This window comes from Dunckerocampus dactyliophorus, chromosome 20 (genome assembly GCF_027744805.1).
Source record: "Dunckerocampus dactyliophorus isolate RoL2022-P2 chromosome 20, RoL_Ddac_1.1, whole genome shotgun sequence".
Classification (NCBI taxonomy): Eukaryota; Metazoa; Chordata; class Actinopteri; order Syngnathiformes; family Syngnathidae; genus Dunckerocampus; species Dunckerocampus dactyliophorus.
The window spans coordinates 10,629,321-10,645,095 of record NC_072838.1 but is presented as its reverse complement, the minus strand read 5'-3'; the positions used below and the strand labels follow the sequence as shown (position 1 = coordinate 10,645,095).

Genomic DNA, 15,775 nt, shown 5'->3' with positions numbered 1-15,775 from the left:
AATGTGTGACTGGGTGTGTTTGTGTGGAATCACATTTGTATACATCTTCAACTGCACTGGACTGACTGTACTATCTTCCTTTACAACCTGCTCGGTTGTACATGTTAAAAAAATACAAAAAAAAGATCAGTCCTGTTGTCAGTTTGAGGTTGCATGTAAATGTAAGAGTCTGTTGGGTTTTTTTCCCCCCTCAACTTTCACGTGCAAACATGTTGCATTTTGTGATACACAATGTCTTAAATCTGAGTGAAGAGTCTTTACATTGGCTGGGGTGACTCCCATCCTCCAACTCCAATGGCAAAAGTTTTATTTTCCCCAAACATTTGTTTTCATTCCATGACCTCCACTGTGACCCACAGATTTTTCTCCCAGGCCTTTTCTTTTTTTAAATGTAACGTAATTGAAAGCTGGGTTTCTTCTTTGTTTGTTTGCATTTTGATTTGTTTTGTCCCCCTGCCCTTACGTCAACAATTAATATGTGCAGCTTGCATTAAGATAATCTCATAACCTAGCCAGTGGTCACAATGGAGGTCAATTCGAATGCAGTTATGAATGTTGGCTGGTATGCTTGTTTTTGTCATCTGATTGAAAGACATTTCATGTTTGTGTGTGTGTGTGTGTGTGTGTACGTGCACTTGCCCCATCGGGTCAGGTGTACACAGCCTGTTGAGTAAATGGGCACAAAATTGCAATTTAATGATTGCTGCTTCAGGTACAATTTGGCAATAGGCGATTAATGACAAAGGTTAATAAGGCTAATATTTCTTTCTGCAGCTGAAGCACTAATGTAGACCCAGCCATGCTTCAGGGAAAATTAATTGTTAAACTCTAGACTTGTTGTAAGCCAAGAATACATTTACTACTGAAGTTCCTGCAGCAAGAATATTAAGAGTTTAATTGGTTTTGAGCGTTACTCCACAACACACACAGAGTGGTAACATGATTCTGAATTGCCTGGCAAATATGTCGTCTGTATTGGCACAATGTTTTGCTAACTTTGTTATTCTCTTTTGTTTGTTTTTGTTTGAATTGGCCCTCACTCAGTCCCATGTCATGAGTGAAACCATTCAGAAAATTGGGTTAAAATAGACTAATATGAAACAAAAATTCGTGTTTTGAGAATGTCACCTTTGTACTTGTGTTCTCATGAGAAGTTTTTGACTTGGTGTAATACATTCATATTTTGTTCCTGTTATTGCCTGACAAAATGCATTGAGAGATGCAAGGTAATTCAGTGGAAAAGTGTTGCTCACTCTGTCCTCTGCTGTTGTAATTCGGAACTACATGCAGGGGTTGTGAAATTCAATAAACTCAGCTGAAATTGACTTGTGTGTTTTGCTATTTTTCCTCCTCATGACTTTGGACAATGGTTTCAATTTCTTCGGGAATACAAGTCACATGGTGTAGTACATCCAGAGGAACACACGAGGCGCTATTGCATCTCTACAAACATTCTCATCACCGTTGACTTTGCCTGAAAATCATCTGGCTGTCATTTGACCCTGGCATATTTTGGATCTTGTCGTTTTATGGTACGATGTCGTTTATGTCATAAAATATCAAATGTGAGCATGTGCAAGTTGTATCTTAAAAAGGCAGTAAAGATCTAACAAAAATGACATCATGCGCGAATAAAATAACTTGTGTTATCACTTCGCGTCATTATAAACCTCTATCAAGAATGACCCGCCCACTGGCAGAATGTCCATTTGAAGCCAATGACACGTTGGTGTGATAGTGACGTTAACAATTGTGCCAAGTCTAGGGACATTTTCACCAATCCCTTCCAAGGAGCCTAACCTGTCATCCAATCAAATAAGTGCTTCCCCGTCTCTACTAAGAATTTACTTCCTGTTTTATAGTCCTCTGAAATTCACAACGTGAGTACCCTTCGGTCACTCTATTTTATTTGTATTTTTAATTTAGTGAGTGACTGGTAAACTGGCGGTTGTTTAAATTGAATTTAGCTAATGAAGCTGCTAATGGCTATAAAACAATAGACACAGTACATAGCGGCTGGTGTAGATGAGTTAGCTTAGCTGTCCATTCAATTGTCATGTAGTTGATGCTGGATTAATACATAATAATCCATATGTCTTTGACAAAGTTATTGATTGAATTTAGTCATTCTTACAAGCCCTTTCACCTATGATATGGTGCATTGTGTCAGTGGAAGGTTTCTACAACATAATGTTTGTACATTTCCAGTTCTGCTGTTTAGCTTTATAGCATCTAAACAGTTAGGCCAGGGGTGTCAGGTTTTCTTTCTGCAGGTTTTCTTTCCAGACAGTCATTAAAGCAGGTGATTTTAATGATCAACACCTTCAGTTTGAGGGAAGGAACTCATCAAATAAATCACCTGCTGAAGAAACTGGTTGGAGAGAAAACCTGCAGCGTCTCAGCCCTCCAGGGCACGAGTTTGACACATGTGAGTTACACGGTGTTGATGACCCAACTGTTACTTTGTATGCTGTTATTCTAAGAAGCATGGCATGGCATGGCATGGCATTTTGACTCTCTTCTACTCGCCCTTCCTGGTCTTGCAGAATGGGGAGTGTTTTGGCTGCCAGCTCCCCCAGCCCACAGCCACCAGCCTCTGGAGGTGTGGCTGCACCTGGGTTGACAGTACCACGAGGTTTTGGGATGCCAGCAGTGTCTCCAGTTTCACCCTCAACTGGTGTTACTTCAGTGCAGCCACAGGAAGTAGAAAGTCCTTTGCCTAATCCTGGTACATTTGATGAATGTCACCGCAAGTGCAAAGGTAATTGAAGTAATTGTCAAGCCATACATTTGCTGCTACGGTTCTCTTTGTATGTACCATGATGCTGTATTCTTTATGCATATTTCGTCCTCAGAGGTGTTCCCTATGCAAATGGACGGCGTCCGGCTAGTAGTTAATAAGGGACTTAGCAACCACTTCCAGGTTGGTTGACTGATGTTTCATGTTTCATATTAGTTATAGTCAGAAGCGATTAATTGATTGAACATTTTCCAGATTGTAATTGGAAATTAGTTCTGATTTATTGTGCCTTGAAGCAATTGAGGCTTAATGGAGAGCATTACTTGGCTGCAACCAGGAGAGCTGCTCCCGATTCACTCTCACCAAGAACATTTTGGCCTGCTATGGGAGCTATACATCCACTACCTGATACCAAGCCTATTGAAATGATGCCACGTCAAATATGTGACGTCATAAAAGCAAAGACTGGCCAGCAAACTCTTATAATGTACAGTGTGCTGCTTGTGCGTGGAGTTTAGATCACAAGGTTATCAGGTTTCGCATTTGTCTTGTAAAAATTCAGGTGAATCACACTGTGCTGCTGAGCACTTCGGGGGATTCCAGCTACAGGTTCGGTGCCACATACGTCGGAGTGAAGCAGACGGGTCCAGCAGAGGTACTGTCATGTTTATTTTCTTTTTACGTTCAAGTATATTAATCCATAACTTGCGTCTTTTCAAATAATTACCTCTTACAAGGTTTTTGATTGGATACAATTGTATTACAGTTGGAGGGCATTGGGCCACTGTTGCTGTGGCATCTTCTCGACCAGGGGTTTCTCAAATGGTCTAAACCTAGGACCCACATTTTCCAATGGTCATTAAGTCACGGCCCACTTTTATTTAAGTCAACCCAAGCAAATATATTAGTTTTTTAAAATAGCCTATGTCGTCTTTTGAAACATTAACACTAGGGGTGTCATGAGACACTCAGTTCACGAGACAAGATTGTAACTTTATAGATAGATGGAGAGTAGTCTGTGTACAGCTTGTACAGCAGAATTGATTGACTATCTCCTGGAGAGGAGTCAAAACCTCAGCCATTATTATCTAAAACAAACAAAAGGTCTGGGAAGCAATGGACTACTTAAGTTATATCCAAGTTTCACTCCTCTAGTATTGGCCTTTGAGAAGATATAATGAAAATAATAGCTAAAATATGAGGTGTGTCCTCACTTTTGTGAAATACTGTAAAAGTTAAATAGCTTGGGAACTGTGTTAGAGAAAGATTACAACTGTGAAAAGGGTGTGCTCAGTTTTTTCCAGTCATGGTGGGAGACATGGACAACATCGGCAGCCTCAACGCTCAGGTCATCCACCAGATCAGCAGCAGAATACGATCCAAAGTGGCCTTCCAGGTACGTTTTGTAATGCCCAAAATGGTCATCGGGAGCTTGGCTGTCAGTTCATTTCTAGTCGTGCCCTCATTAGACACAGCAGCATAAGTTTGTCAACTGGCAAGGCGATGCAGAGTTCAAGGGGAAAGATTTTACTGCGACCGTTACACTCGGAAACCCCGATGTCCTTGTTCGCTCTGGTAGGTGACTTATTTGATGATTAATAGGTTTAAATGTATTATATTGCTTTTTTATTATTATTAATGGAATGTTTTTAAACTCAACATTCCCTCATCCCCACCTGTCAGGGATCGTCATAACACATTACCTCCAGTCCATCACGCCTGCTCTGGCTCTGGGAGGGGAGCTGGTGTACCACCGCAGGCCGTCAGAAGAGGGTGCTGTGTTGTCTTTAGTGGGCAGGTACACAGGTGAGGAAAGCACTGGCGACCGGACTGCCACGTGAGGAGCTTGACTTGAACTTATAAGCTTTTGACCTCAGGCCCCAACTACATCGCCACGCTGACGCTCGGCTCGGCGGGGGCTCACGCCTCCTACTACCACAAAGCCAACGAGCAGGTAACTTAGCGTGTCACTGATGCTTCATTTCATGTTTCATTCTCCTCATTTCACACATCAGTGGATGTCAAACATTCTGTAGTTGCAGCTGGGTGTGGAGTTTGAGGCAAGTGGCCGCATGCAGGATACCAGTGTGTCGTTTGGATACCAGCTAGATGTGCCCAAAGCCAATTTACAGTTTAAAGGTAAAGTACGCCTTCTTGTCTACTTATTGCAGGCACAGTAATCCCTCATTTATCACAGTGAATTGGTTCCAGACCCGACGGTGATAAGTGAATTTCCACAAAGTAGAATTCCTTATTCATAAATGGAATATTTTGGTAGTTACAGCATACGGTTTTTAACATGATCAGAGGCCTCTCAACATGAAATATCACCGCTATAGTCACCTTTTAAACTCTTATTACCCAATAGAGTAGAGAAAGCCATTTAAGACATAAATACGACTTGTGCTCGTGTGTGTTACTATAATAGTGTTCCCTAGGGGTGGGCGGACAGGAAGTGACATTGGGGGTTCGGAGTTAAAGTTTAGCTTGGCGTGGGTTACGGCCACAAGAGTAGCCTGTGTTTTTATACGGGATTATTGTGCCTGTTTGAGACAATTCACACATGCCAGTCTGGTGTCTTGTGACTCCTCAAAGACTACGGTAACATTACTGACACCTAGTGACCAGTGTAGAATACGACATCGTCTTTGAATGGTTCTTTCGAATGCCCTATGTTTGTATTTTAGTTCATTTAGCCAGTTTTAAGCTTGAAAATGCTTAATTTAGGCTAAACATGGGTAACATTTGCTTAAACATGCATATTTATGCCTAATAATAGGCTGTGTTCAACCACGAAACAGGATGATTTATTTATTAATGTAATTTTGGAAAGCCAGTGATAGAGTGAAACCGTGAAATTCGAAGTGTGAAGTGGTGAGGGACGACTGTAATCCTGACAACTGTTGCAGCTATTGCAGTGCATTGTGGAACTTGTAGTATCTGTAGTATGCATGTTGTAGCTTCAATTTACGAGCTTGTGGTCTAATCTACATGTTTGGAATTGTTGTTCAATTCAAATTATCGTCAGTGACTAATAAAGACGGCTATGATTACTTCCCTCCCCCAGGTTCGGTAGACACTGACTGGGTGGTCGGTGCGACTCTAGAAAAGAAGTTGCTCCCGCTGCCTCTCTCTCTGGTTCTCTGCTCCTTCCTCAACCACAACAAAAACAAGTTCCAGTGCGGTTTTGGCATCACGATTGGTTAAACTGGTTGGATTGGGTGCGTGTTTATTGGCCTCACAGGATGGACTGACGTTGGAAGTCAAGTGTTTGACTTTTCAGCTCGTCTTATCTGAACCGACCATGCCACTATTTTTATGTTACTCCTGTTTGCTTGTTATGTAAAATGTAATGTATTCCACTATGAAGGTGTATAAGACACATTTATACATGATATAAATACCTTTTTTTTAAATATCTTTCCAAGGGAATGGAAGTGTGATGTGTCATCTTTTTATGTTGTAGGTGTAGCAGTATATTGACTGTATATACTTGTTAGAAACGGGAAAAAAATACAAGTGTTTACAAAAAAACTGCAAGATTGGCCCGTCTTTTCTTCAACAGTTCAACGATAATAATATTGTACACATTCATGTAAAAGTGCCGTATCATTATGTGGCGTAGTGTACAGTACAGCGGTTAGCACAGTTGTCTTGCAGGAAGAGGTTTCAGGTTACCAGGCTTGTCCACCAATATCGTAGACCTACATTAGGAGCAGGATACAATATTGATATTGCATGATACTGCATCACACCGTTCTGTCATGATACTGCCTATTTCCATATGTAAATTCTAAGTTAGGGGGGAGTGTTTTATTGTTTTACAGCTTCTTTTTACACTTGTGAGGCACATGGCACGTGAAGTGAATTCCGTTCCCACTCACTCAGCGGCTTAACTTGTTTTTACACTTTTATGGCAAAAACACTACTTGCTAAAATAGGTAGGTCACTGGTAAATACCAATTGCAGGTAATGCAGTTTTTATAATGGTAATAGTTTTACCCAGGAACAGCTTAGTTCCCATGGGAAAATCTGAACACATCCACAGTCAGTCTGCCAAAGCTTTCCATTGGCCGAAGACGGTGGTGGTACTAGCTATGGGCCACATGGCCAATTGCCTAGGGCGGCATTCTCCAGGGGGCGCCGCGGGGGTGGAAAGAAAAAAAAATCCAATTTACTAATGCTCAGCGCTCATCATATCATCAAGTCTGCGCATTTGTGTGGCAGATGGGCGCCCTCTACAGGCGTGATACTCAAACATCCACCACGTGATGTGGATGAAACCAAAGGAGTAGTGAAGGGGCGGGTGCCGCTGGGCCTCAGCATCATGTTAATTACAATGTTAAAAAAAAAAAAAGTAAATTACAACAGTAATTGCTCAAAAATGAAACATATTATGTGAATTATATCGCAGACCAAGAGTCTCAAACATGTTATTTCACAACAAAAATGTGAAATAAAAAGAAAGGAATTGTGAGTCGATATGAGTTGGATTAGCCTTGACTGCTAGTTGGACAACGGTGGGAGATGATGATAAAAGTGCCGTTAATTTGTCAACAAAACATGGAAAAGACAAAGTCAAAGACAGTCGGTGCACAATTTAGAAAGAAGAGGAGAAACCGGTCAAAGAGAAAGGTATGGAGCTACAGCATCACTTTATTTACACATAAACAAATGTATATGCTCAAATAAGCTAACGTTAGTTGGTGGCTATAGACTAACTGCTGTTCATTTGCTTTCTTGACTGAGAGTTAATTGTGTAAATGTGGATTTAAGTCAAATGCAATTTAAGGGGAGCTTGTGAAATATTCCTTTCTGTAGTTGGGAGGGGAAGAAAGAAACATTTGTTAACAACAGGTGTTGGAGTGTGTGTTGAAGTGGAGGGAAGGGGGACCGGGAGGGGGGCTCCTTCCTTGTGGATGTGATACCGCTGGCTAGATGAGCCCACCTCGTGCATACACCCGCCACTTCACAGTATTGTAAAAAAAAAAAAAAAAAAGTAGGCTTCACACGCACGTCTTAAAATAAAACCAGGGTCTCTGCCAACTGTCGGTCAGCTACAGTTTGATCATGTTGTTTTTCGTCAGTGAACAGGCTAATCTAGCAAAATGTGAGTGTAATGTTAGCACTATAGCTCACATAGCTATGCTAATGTAGTTAACGTTTGTGCATTCCTGTCCCTCTTCTTAATGTTTCGTTGTTGTATGTGATGTCTGGCATCTATTATGTTGGATAAGTGCTCCTCCGAGACTAATATAACATTAACATAGTTGAAAAATGGTACAATATGATAAAACAAAGAGGATAGGCAGATAGGGGAATGTTACAGGGAAAGCAATGTGTTTTCATTCATTTAGGCATTTGTATGCTGAATTTAGGCAAAAAAAATATGTAAAATTGTCTTAAATGTGCTTTTTTTTAAAACTAATAATAGTCCGTATTCAACCACGGACCATCAAGATTTATCAATATATTTTTGGAAAACCGTGATAGATTGAAGCCGAGAAATTTGAGTCCCCCGCAAAGTGGCGAGGGGCTACTGTACTCCATAAATGTCTTAATTGTGTACAGGATAAATCTTGTCCGGAATGCTCGGATTCCGCAGCGTCCTCCGCGATCTTTTGGAACTGGTCAGGTGTCGAGAGTTGCCTCCATCTGGAAAAAAAACTTTCTGGCTCTCATTTTCGAGAAAAAGCGACCAGCAGACTTCCTAATCAGGTGAAGTTCCTGTACCCGACCATGGCATCGCACAAAAACCAGGGCTAATCAACCTCACTGTACTTTTACATCATGCAGAACACGAGTACAACTTTTTAACCATATACATCTATCTGAAAAGGTGCAAATATAGGATGGGGCGCCTTTAAGGAAACAGAAGTGCACGATAACTGCTCAAGTGGCACATTTGGGTCAAAGTCCTGCTCACATTTTACTTGACTATGTCACACTGATAGAACCTTTGTGTTAACATGCATGTACAATGTACTCCATTGCGCTAGTTAAGAAATGATGCATTCATTTGGAAGAACAGAGAAATAGGAGCAGGCTGTTATCTTGTCCATTGTCGTGTTGTCTCACAACTCATCTCATGACTTAGTAACCTTTATTCATGTCTTGTCAGGGCGGCTCTTCCCTTTTTTCCCCCCACTCATCATTCTCATTTAACGGACAAATGAAATCAAGTAGACAGATAAGAAAGCACCACAAGAGCTGTTCGATTTAGTAGGTACAATACTTGCACTTTGGGCCGCACGGTGGCCTAGTGGTTAGCGTGTTGGCCACACAGTCAGGAGATCTGAAAGATCTGGGTTTGGATCTACATTGGACAACTCTGTGCGGAGTTTGCATGTTCTCCCCGTGCGTGTGTGGGTTTTCTCCGGGCACTCCGGCTTCCTCCCACATTCCAAAAACATGCATGTTAGGTTAATTGGCGACTCTAAATTGTCCATAGGTATGAATGTGAGTGTGAATGGTTGTTTGTCTGTATGGCGACCAGTCCAGGATGTACTCTGCCTCTTGCCCAAAGTCAGCTGGGATAGGCTCCAGCATAAGCGGCATAGAAACTGATGAATGAATACTTGCAATTTCTAGTCAATTCTAAAATACTATTAAAAGATCTATTTTACATACACTGTATTGACTTAAAACTATAAAAAAATATATTTTTCAAAAGCAGTATGACAAGTCATCATTTCATAACAACGCATTCTGAGAAGTGTACATATTTATTTTTTTTCACACACAATTGTCACTATTTTTTTTTTTTAATAAAGTAACCAGTGTTAATGACAATCTTATTTTCAACTCAATTATGTCAACAAAAAAAAATAATATTCATAAAAAAAAGACCCCATTGTAGATAGAGAAATAATAGATAGGCAAATATTTCTATATGTATTCAAATGTATGGCTTGTATTCATTTTTGGTCATATTTATTTCACTGTAAAAAGTGAATAAGAGTGAATTACAATGCATATTGCACACAAGTTATGTACTGTTGATTTTAATTCATGTTTATCCTTCACTTAAATCCAAATATGTACTTTAAGGAACAATTTCAATGTAAAAGCAAAGGATTTATGTGAATAATAAATGATTCCTATCCAATCTTCAAACCAATTGTATCAAGTTTTTGTTGGGTTTTTTTTTAGTGACATCATTGTGGTGATGTGGAACCACCGAGGTGACAACCTAGCATGCTTAGCTGGACTTTACTCCCTCGCATCCTCCTTATAAACGCACGCTTGAACCGTGCAGGACTCGCAGTATTCAGCGGCGTTCTAACTGAACAGCCCCCCACCAGAGGTAAGACGCCAGTTCATTTTTTGGGGCATTATTCAGGATTTAAAACACGCACGCGCAAGGTCTTCTAAAATCTGTTTTCTCATCCGCAGTGTCGACCATGAAGCTCCTCTTGGTTCTTGTTTTGGCTCTTTTGTCTGGTAAGAAAATGCTTTCATTGTTTTTACCATTGATATCATATCACAAATTAATTTAAAAAAACAATTAACAAAATATGTCTTACCTCATAATAAAAATCTCGGAAAATCAAAAGATGCGGGAGGGGCCAAGTTGATATCCGCTAAGTGAACAAATTCCTGTGTTGAGGTTGCAATGCCAACGTCATGCGGCCCAACCAGCCCAAGGCGCAGGTCGACATGGTGAAGGAAGCGTTTTGGGACTACGTCGCCAAGGCCACCTCCACTGCTGAAGACTCCCTGAAGCTCATCAGGCAGTCTGAGCTCGGAAAGGAAGTCAAGTAAGATCTTGGGAAAGATGTAAAGTATGATTGAGGAACATGATAGATGCATGATGTTTATCCCTGCAGCACCCTCATCTCTGAGAGCACCGGCGCCATCAACAAATTCACAGAAGCTCTTCGCTCTCAGGCGACCCTGGACTTCACGTCCCGCTTCTTCGAGCAAGCCGAACAGCTGAAGATCCGCCTGGAAAAGGATCTGAAGGCCTTGGGCGCCAACCTGCAGCCGTACGCTGACGAGGTGGTGACGCACTTGCAGAAGCAGGTGGAGGAACTGAAGAAGGAGGCGTCCGCCTACGCTGAGACCTTGGACTCGGAGGCCCTTAAGGCTGCCGTGCTGAGGAAAAGCCAGGAGCTGAAAGGCCACCTGGACAAGAACGTCGACCAGCTGCAGACTCAGATGGTACCTTACAGTCAAGAGCTGAAGCAGAAGATGGAGACAAGCTTGGAGGACTTCCGGAGGAACATGACACCCCTGTTTCAGAGCTTCCACAGCCAGCTAACAGAGAAAAGCCAGCAGTTCCAGGAGCGGTTGGTTCCTTACGGGGAGGAGCTGAGGGCCAAGCTGAACGTCGACACCCAGAACTTGAAGGACCAGCTGGCTGCTCTCTGGAATTCTTTCACCAAGCTGACACAGTAGAGGTTCAATATCCTCTTTGATGATGATCATCAGATGGACTCATGAACATTAGTCTACCTCAAGTCTTCTATTTAATGTTTGACATCAATAAAAGTGTTTACACTTTCAGACAATAAATCATTTCAATTGATTTTTCTTGTGCCTCAAGTGCAGCTCCTCAGGCAAGGAACTATATTTGGTAACGTCAAGGGGCCATCCTCCTCTTCTCAGGGGCTTTTAAAATGTTGCTGGATCCCAGTGGAGCACTATAGTACGTTTTTTAAAATAAAATACTCCATAAATCTCAAGTTGCGTACAGAGTAAATCTGCATTCTTCTCCTCTTGGCCGACGTGCTCAGATTCCGCAGCCCTGACCACGCTGACTCTACTGCGATTTGTAAGGGAGGAGTCGACAGCCAGCTCCTCACTTATCTGTCCCTAATGACAAAAAATGCCAGCTTCCCAAAAACTGCTGAAAAATATATACAACAGATATAATTGAAAAAAATAACGAATATTTGCTTATTCTTGCTTATTCATACACACACGCTCCGTACGCTTACATGCACTAAAAAAAGAAAAACTAATTACTGTAGCTTTTTTGCGCTTTAGTTGACTGTCCCTGACGCACCACAGTTATGTGCTATTAGAGGTAAAAGTGAAACGTCTACCTAACTTTCACAGATAGTTCAGTGTTTTTCCCTTTTTCTATCACCTCATCTTTGTTCCCAGACGCTGACGCTGTGTGTGAATGCATTAAGGTTATGTTTGACGACGTCTGTGTCGAGGGCCAGTGTTTGCTGCACTTAGCTAGAGCGACTCCCAACTTGTGGAATGAACCATTTGTGCAACGGTGTAGGTAGTCTAGGACTTTCTTAATTTGATTGAAGCAACCTCTTTATTAAACTTTCACCGCAAAATTTATTTTACCTTCACATTTATAACGTTTTTTATTTTTTACAACAGACATATTTTAATAAAAGAAAAAAATGCTTAAAACTTAACAAAAGCTCAGGACCTCCCTCCCTCCCCTCCCATGATTGGCGGCCACATTGATTTTTATGCATGGTTTTTCCTCCATTTCTTATTAAGCCAGACAATAAAATGGAACGCGTGCGCTACAAGTAGTTTCCCCGGGGAGACAATGACCTGTGGCACAGCTGCGCCAAAATCCCAACAGTTGTGTTACACTCTACTTTTGGAGAATTATCAACACGTATGAGTGAGGGAGTACTCAAGATATGACAAAAAGACTCTGGGGGTACACAAGACTAAAAAGGTTGGGAAACACTGCTCTACAGTGTCAGATAAACACTACCAAAAACTGCTGTAAAAATGTTACACGTTAATGTTTTTCTCCACTTTAAATAAGTCAGTCTTTTAAAACTGCTTCAGCCGGAAATATACATATGAAGTATATTCAACCCTTTAAAGGCCAATATTGCTATCTATAATATAGCTACAAGTATGTGTCACACACAAATCCAACCGTAGTTCCTTCGTTTCAGTAGCAAGGCGCCGACGTACAGTATTGATGGCAGAGTTCGAATGGGGGGGAAAGTAGCGCCATCTGATGGACAAATATAAAATAAATATGGCATTTTCAAGTGGTTTTCAACATGACATTGCTTGTCATTATGAACTAATTTGTCAGTTTGTGTAGCGTTACCATTTTAGGTTCATAAATTTAAATAAATAAATAAATAAATAATGAAGTGTCAGGCCTGTGTAGGAATTTCAATGCCATGAGGTGCTTCTTCACGTCAGTTGGCGGCTTGATGGCAGTGTTGACTTAACCCCCCCAAAAGGCTTGTACGCGCTGTTGATGTTTGTACTTTTCATGCAAGTTTAAATGGAGCTTCTGTGTGGCTGCCACCTATCATGCTGTGCCGTGATAGACCATAAATACGAGAGTTAAGTGTACTAACTGTTTCCCAAACCCATAGCTTTGCCTAAATATCATTACTGGTATCGAGCAGCATCATCAGAGGGACACCTGTGAGGTCAAAGTATCCTAACACAATGAGGTCAAGGTCTAGTTTATTTACAGACAATATAATGATGAAGTGATTAGTATGGTGGCTTATTGGACCTCTTCCCATTTTATCAAATCCGTAAATTGTGAAGCAGACTATAAACCAAACTAAAGCGCAAGAGACAATAATGATGTCATCGTTGTTGTGCACAAAACTCACATTTTCCATCCACCGAGAGTCACATTACGTTTTGTAAACACTGACAACAAACAGACGCAGCCGGTGATATCAGGTTCCAGACTGTGACCCCTGACTTCGTGCGTACCTTCCGTGTGCAACGTGGCGTCAAAATAACACGCACAGCACAGCAATAAAAGTTGACAACGCGATTCATGATGGGAACTTCGAACGCTTGTCAGCAGCCCTCGTGACGTTTATTGGATGACATCACCACGAGCTAATCTGTATAAATACAGAGGGTCGAGCTCCGTCAGCCTTGCTAACTGATCAGTCGCTGGGTAAGAAACAAGCATATCTTCATGTTTCTCGGCAAATTTTCTTTAATGATGACATGATGTCATTTATCATTGCAGGTGTGTCTTTTTCTTCACATCACCATGAGGGTCTTTGCGCTCATCGTCACCCTCGCAGTCATCTCCGGTGAGTTCTTCACTTATTTGAGAGATACAATTCCCAATCTGGCACCCTTTTCCTGTCATTGTAGCAGGATGCCAGGCCAGGAGCGTCTTCCCGGATGAATCCACCACGGCGTGGGAGGCCGCAGTGGAGAACTTTAAGAACTACATGACAGCTCTCAGTGAGAAGGCTGATGGGATGGTGAGGGACATCAAGAGCTCCCAGATAAGAAGAGAACTGGAGTGAGTTTGCTTCCATTCCTCCTGTGATGACTGTGGCGGCTTCGATACTAATACAAAACTCGCAACATTTAGAATTAACAATAAGAATTAAAAATGATTCTAGTGACAGTGATAGTGGTTAACATTGTAGTACATGGCACTCACTGATATACAGTGTCCCTCTATTATCGCCGTTAATTGGTTCCAGACCCGACTGCGATAAGTGAATTTCTACGAAGTATGAGTCATTATTAATAAATGGGATATATTCATGGTAAACCTGTTTATAGTCACCTTTACGTTATTCTTTGTTTACACCGCATTGCGCGACGCTTATGCGCAGGCTACGGGATCACTGCAGGGACACAAGAGACGGCCACCGCTTTAAGCAAAGCATGCGCCCGAGCTAATTAGTTTGCCTCCAATTTGTTTATTCTAAACTTAAGAAAGGATTTCGATCGGAGTGGGGAGGAAGGACAAAGTAAGAAGCCAAAAACATACCACTTCCACACGGAGTGGGAGAATTTTTTTGTACACGGCTGACTACAAGCAGTGTGAAGGTAATATGATGTCATAGCTCATCAACGTTTTGCATCAGTACTGACACCTAGAGGCCAGAATACTACATACAACTCGTCTTTCACTCGTCTTTGACTAATAATAGGCCATAATCAACCACAAAACTGCAATCATTTAGTGTGTGGAGCCATGTTCGGATCACGGTATAGTGAGGGACTTTCATTAAAACGTAATTATTGACTTTTCATGTCATAACCGTTCTTCACTGATTGGCTCGGAGAAACCATGTGGTTGTACTGCCTTATAGTGAGGCATGCGACAATAAAATGCAGTGTTGTAGGGATTCAGAGTGACGTTCAAAGTTGATGTGTCTCGTCTTCCCTCAGCACCCTGATCCAAGACAGCATGGCGGAGCTGGACGTGTACAGGGGAGAACTTGAGAGCAAGCTGGCCCCGTACACGCAGGAAACTGCCAAGCGCCTGGGCAATGAACTGCGGGGTCTGGCTGAGCACCTCTACGACCACATGATAATGTACAGGGACCAGATGGAGGCGTACACCCAGGATCTGAACACCTTGGTGAAGCAGAACGCTGATGACATCAGACTCAAGGTCAGCGCCTACACCCGCAAGATGAAGAAACGCCTCAGCAAGGACACCATGGACATTAAAACGTGAGTGTGCCAACTGCACTGATGTCAACTCAACAACACCGATTTCTGAGTATGAGGCTCAGTTATGTTTGGAATGGAATAACGACTATTGGAAATAAACGTGACATTTTAAATTGTATCATGAGGCAATCATCAATAGTAGTGAGCTGCCTGACATCCTCAAAGCTTCTCAAGGCCTGTGTCTAAACTGGTGTTGTCCTCCTCTCAGACATGTTGCCACCTACTTTGAGAAGCTTCAGTCCCGCACCTCAAACAACATAGAGGACTTGAGGGTACGCCTGCACCCTTATGTTGCTCAGGTGCGTGACAACACCCAGGCAAAGATCACCACCCTGAATGACCTGCTGAAGGCCCAGGTGGAGCACATGAAGGACCAGATTCAGAGCACGGCCGATGACATCAAGGAACGCTATGAGAAGACATCTGAGAACCTGCGCTCTACCCTGCAGGAGAAGATGGAGGAGCTTCGCAATTGGTTTCAGCCGTTTGTCTCGATGATCAGCGACAATATGTAAACCATGATCTGTCTGTCTACATAAGCAAAACGAGTTTTTGTAAAGGGGTTTACAAATAAAAATGTCTATCCAAAAGGAATTTGAATTGGTCAGTTTCATGGAATAAAATGCACGT

At 41.9% G+C, this 15,775-nt stretch overlaps 3 protein-coding genes across 8 annotated transcripts; all 3 read left to right on the top strand.

Moving 5' to 3' along the window:
• The first annotated feature begins 1,775 nt into the window (after window positions 1-1,775).
• Window positions 1,776-6,248, top strand: tomm40l (translocase of outer mitochondrial membrane 40 homolog, like). 2 transcript variants are annotated; one of them, XM_054763956.1, is made up of 10 exons: window positions 1,776-1,880; window positions 2,547-2,761; window positions 2,856-2,923; window positions 3,303-3,395; window positions 4,035-4,136; window positions 4,210-4,315; window positions 4,424-4,546; window positions 4,618-4,694; window positions 4,777-4,879; window positions 5,808-6,248. In XM_054763956.1, the coding sequence occupies exons 2-10, from the start codon at window positions 2,548-2,550 to the stop codon at window positions 5,945-5,947; spliced, it is 1,026 nt and encodes a 341-aa protein (XP_054619931.1). In that variant the 5' UTR covers window positions 1,776-1,880; window position 2,547; the 3' UTR covers window positions 5,948-6,248. The 2 variants fall into 2 exon arrangements, with proteins under 2 accessions (XP_054619931.1, XP_054619930.1); XM_054763955.1 differs by lacking the exon at window positions 1,776-1,880 and adding an exon at window positions 1,890-2,428.
• A 935-nt stretch (window positions 6,249-7,183) lies between these two features.
• apoa4a (apolipoprotein A-IV a) lies at window positions 7,184-11,257 on the top strand. Of its 4 annotated transcripts, none has more exons than XM_054764124.1 (6): window positions 7,184-7,375; window positions 8,312-8,458; window positions 9,893-10,046; window positions 10,136-10,183; window positions 10,350-10,500; window positions 10,570-11,257. In XM_054764124.1, exons 3-6 carry the CDS (start codon window positions 9,938-9,940, stop codon window positions 11,138-11,140), a joined length of 879 nt encoding a protein of 292 aa, XP_054620099.1. In that variant the 5' UTR covers window positions 7,184-7,375; window positions 8,312-8,458; window positions 9,893-9,937; the 3' UTR covers window positions 11,141-11,257. The 4 variants fall into 4 exon arrangements, with proteins under 4 accessions (XP_054620099.1, XP_054620102.1, XP_054620101.1 ...); XM_054764126.1 differs by lacking the exon at window positions 7,184-7,375 and adding an exon at window positions 7,654-7,850; XM_054764127.1 differs by lacking the exon at window positions 8,312-8,458.
• A 1,027-nt stretch (window positions 11,258-12,284) lies between these two features.
• apoea (apolipoprotein Ea) lies at window positions 12,285-15,699 on the top strand. Of its 2 annotated transcripts, none has more exons than XM_054764177.1 (6): window positions 12,285-12,398; window positions 13,369-13,613; window positions 13,689-13,755; window positions 13,823-13,973; window positions 14,858-15,145; window positions 15,354-15,699. In XM_054764177.1, the coding sequence occupies exons 3-6, from the start codon at window positions 13,713-13,715 to the stop codon at window positions 15,658-15,660; spliced, it is 789 nt and encodes a 262-aa protein (XP_054620152.1). In that variant the 5' UTR covers window positions 12,285-12,398; window positions 13,369-13,613; window positions 13,689-13,712; the 3' UTR covers window positions 15,661-15,699. The 2 variants fall into 2 exon arrangements, with proteins under 2 accessions (XP_054620152.1, XP_054620150.1); XM_054764175.1 differs by having other exon boundaries at window positions 13,820-13,973.
• The last annotated feature ends 76 nt before the right edge of the window (window positions 15,700-15,775 follow it).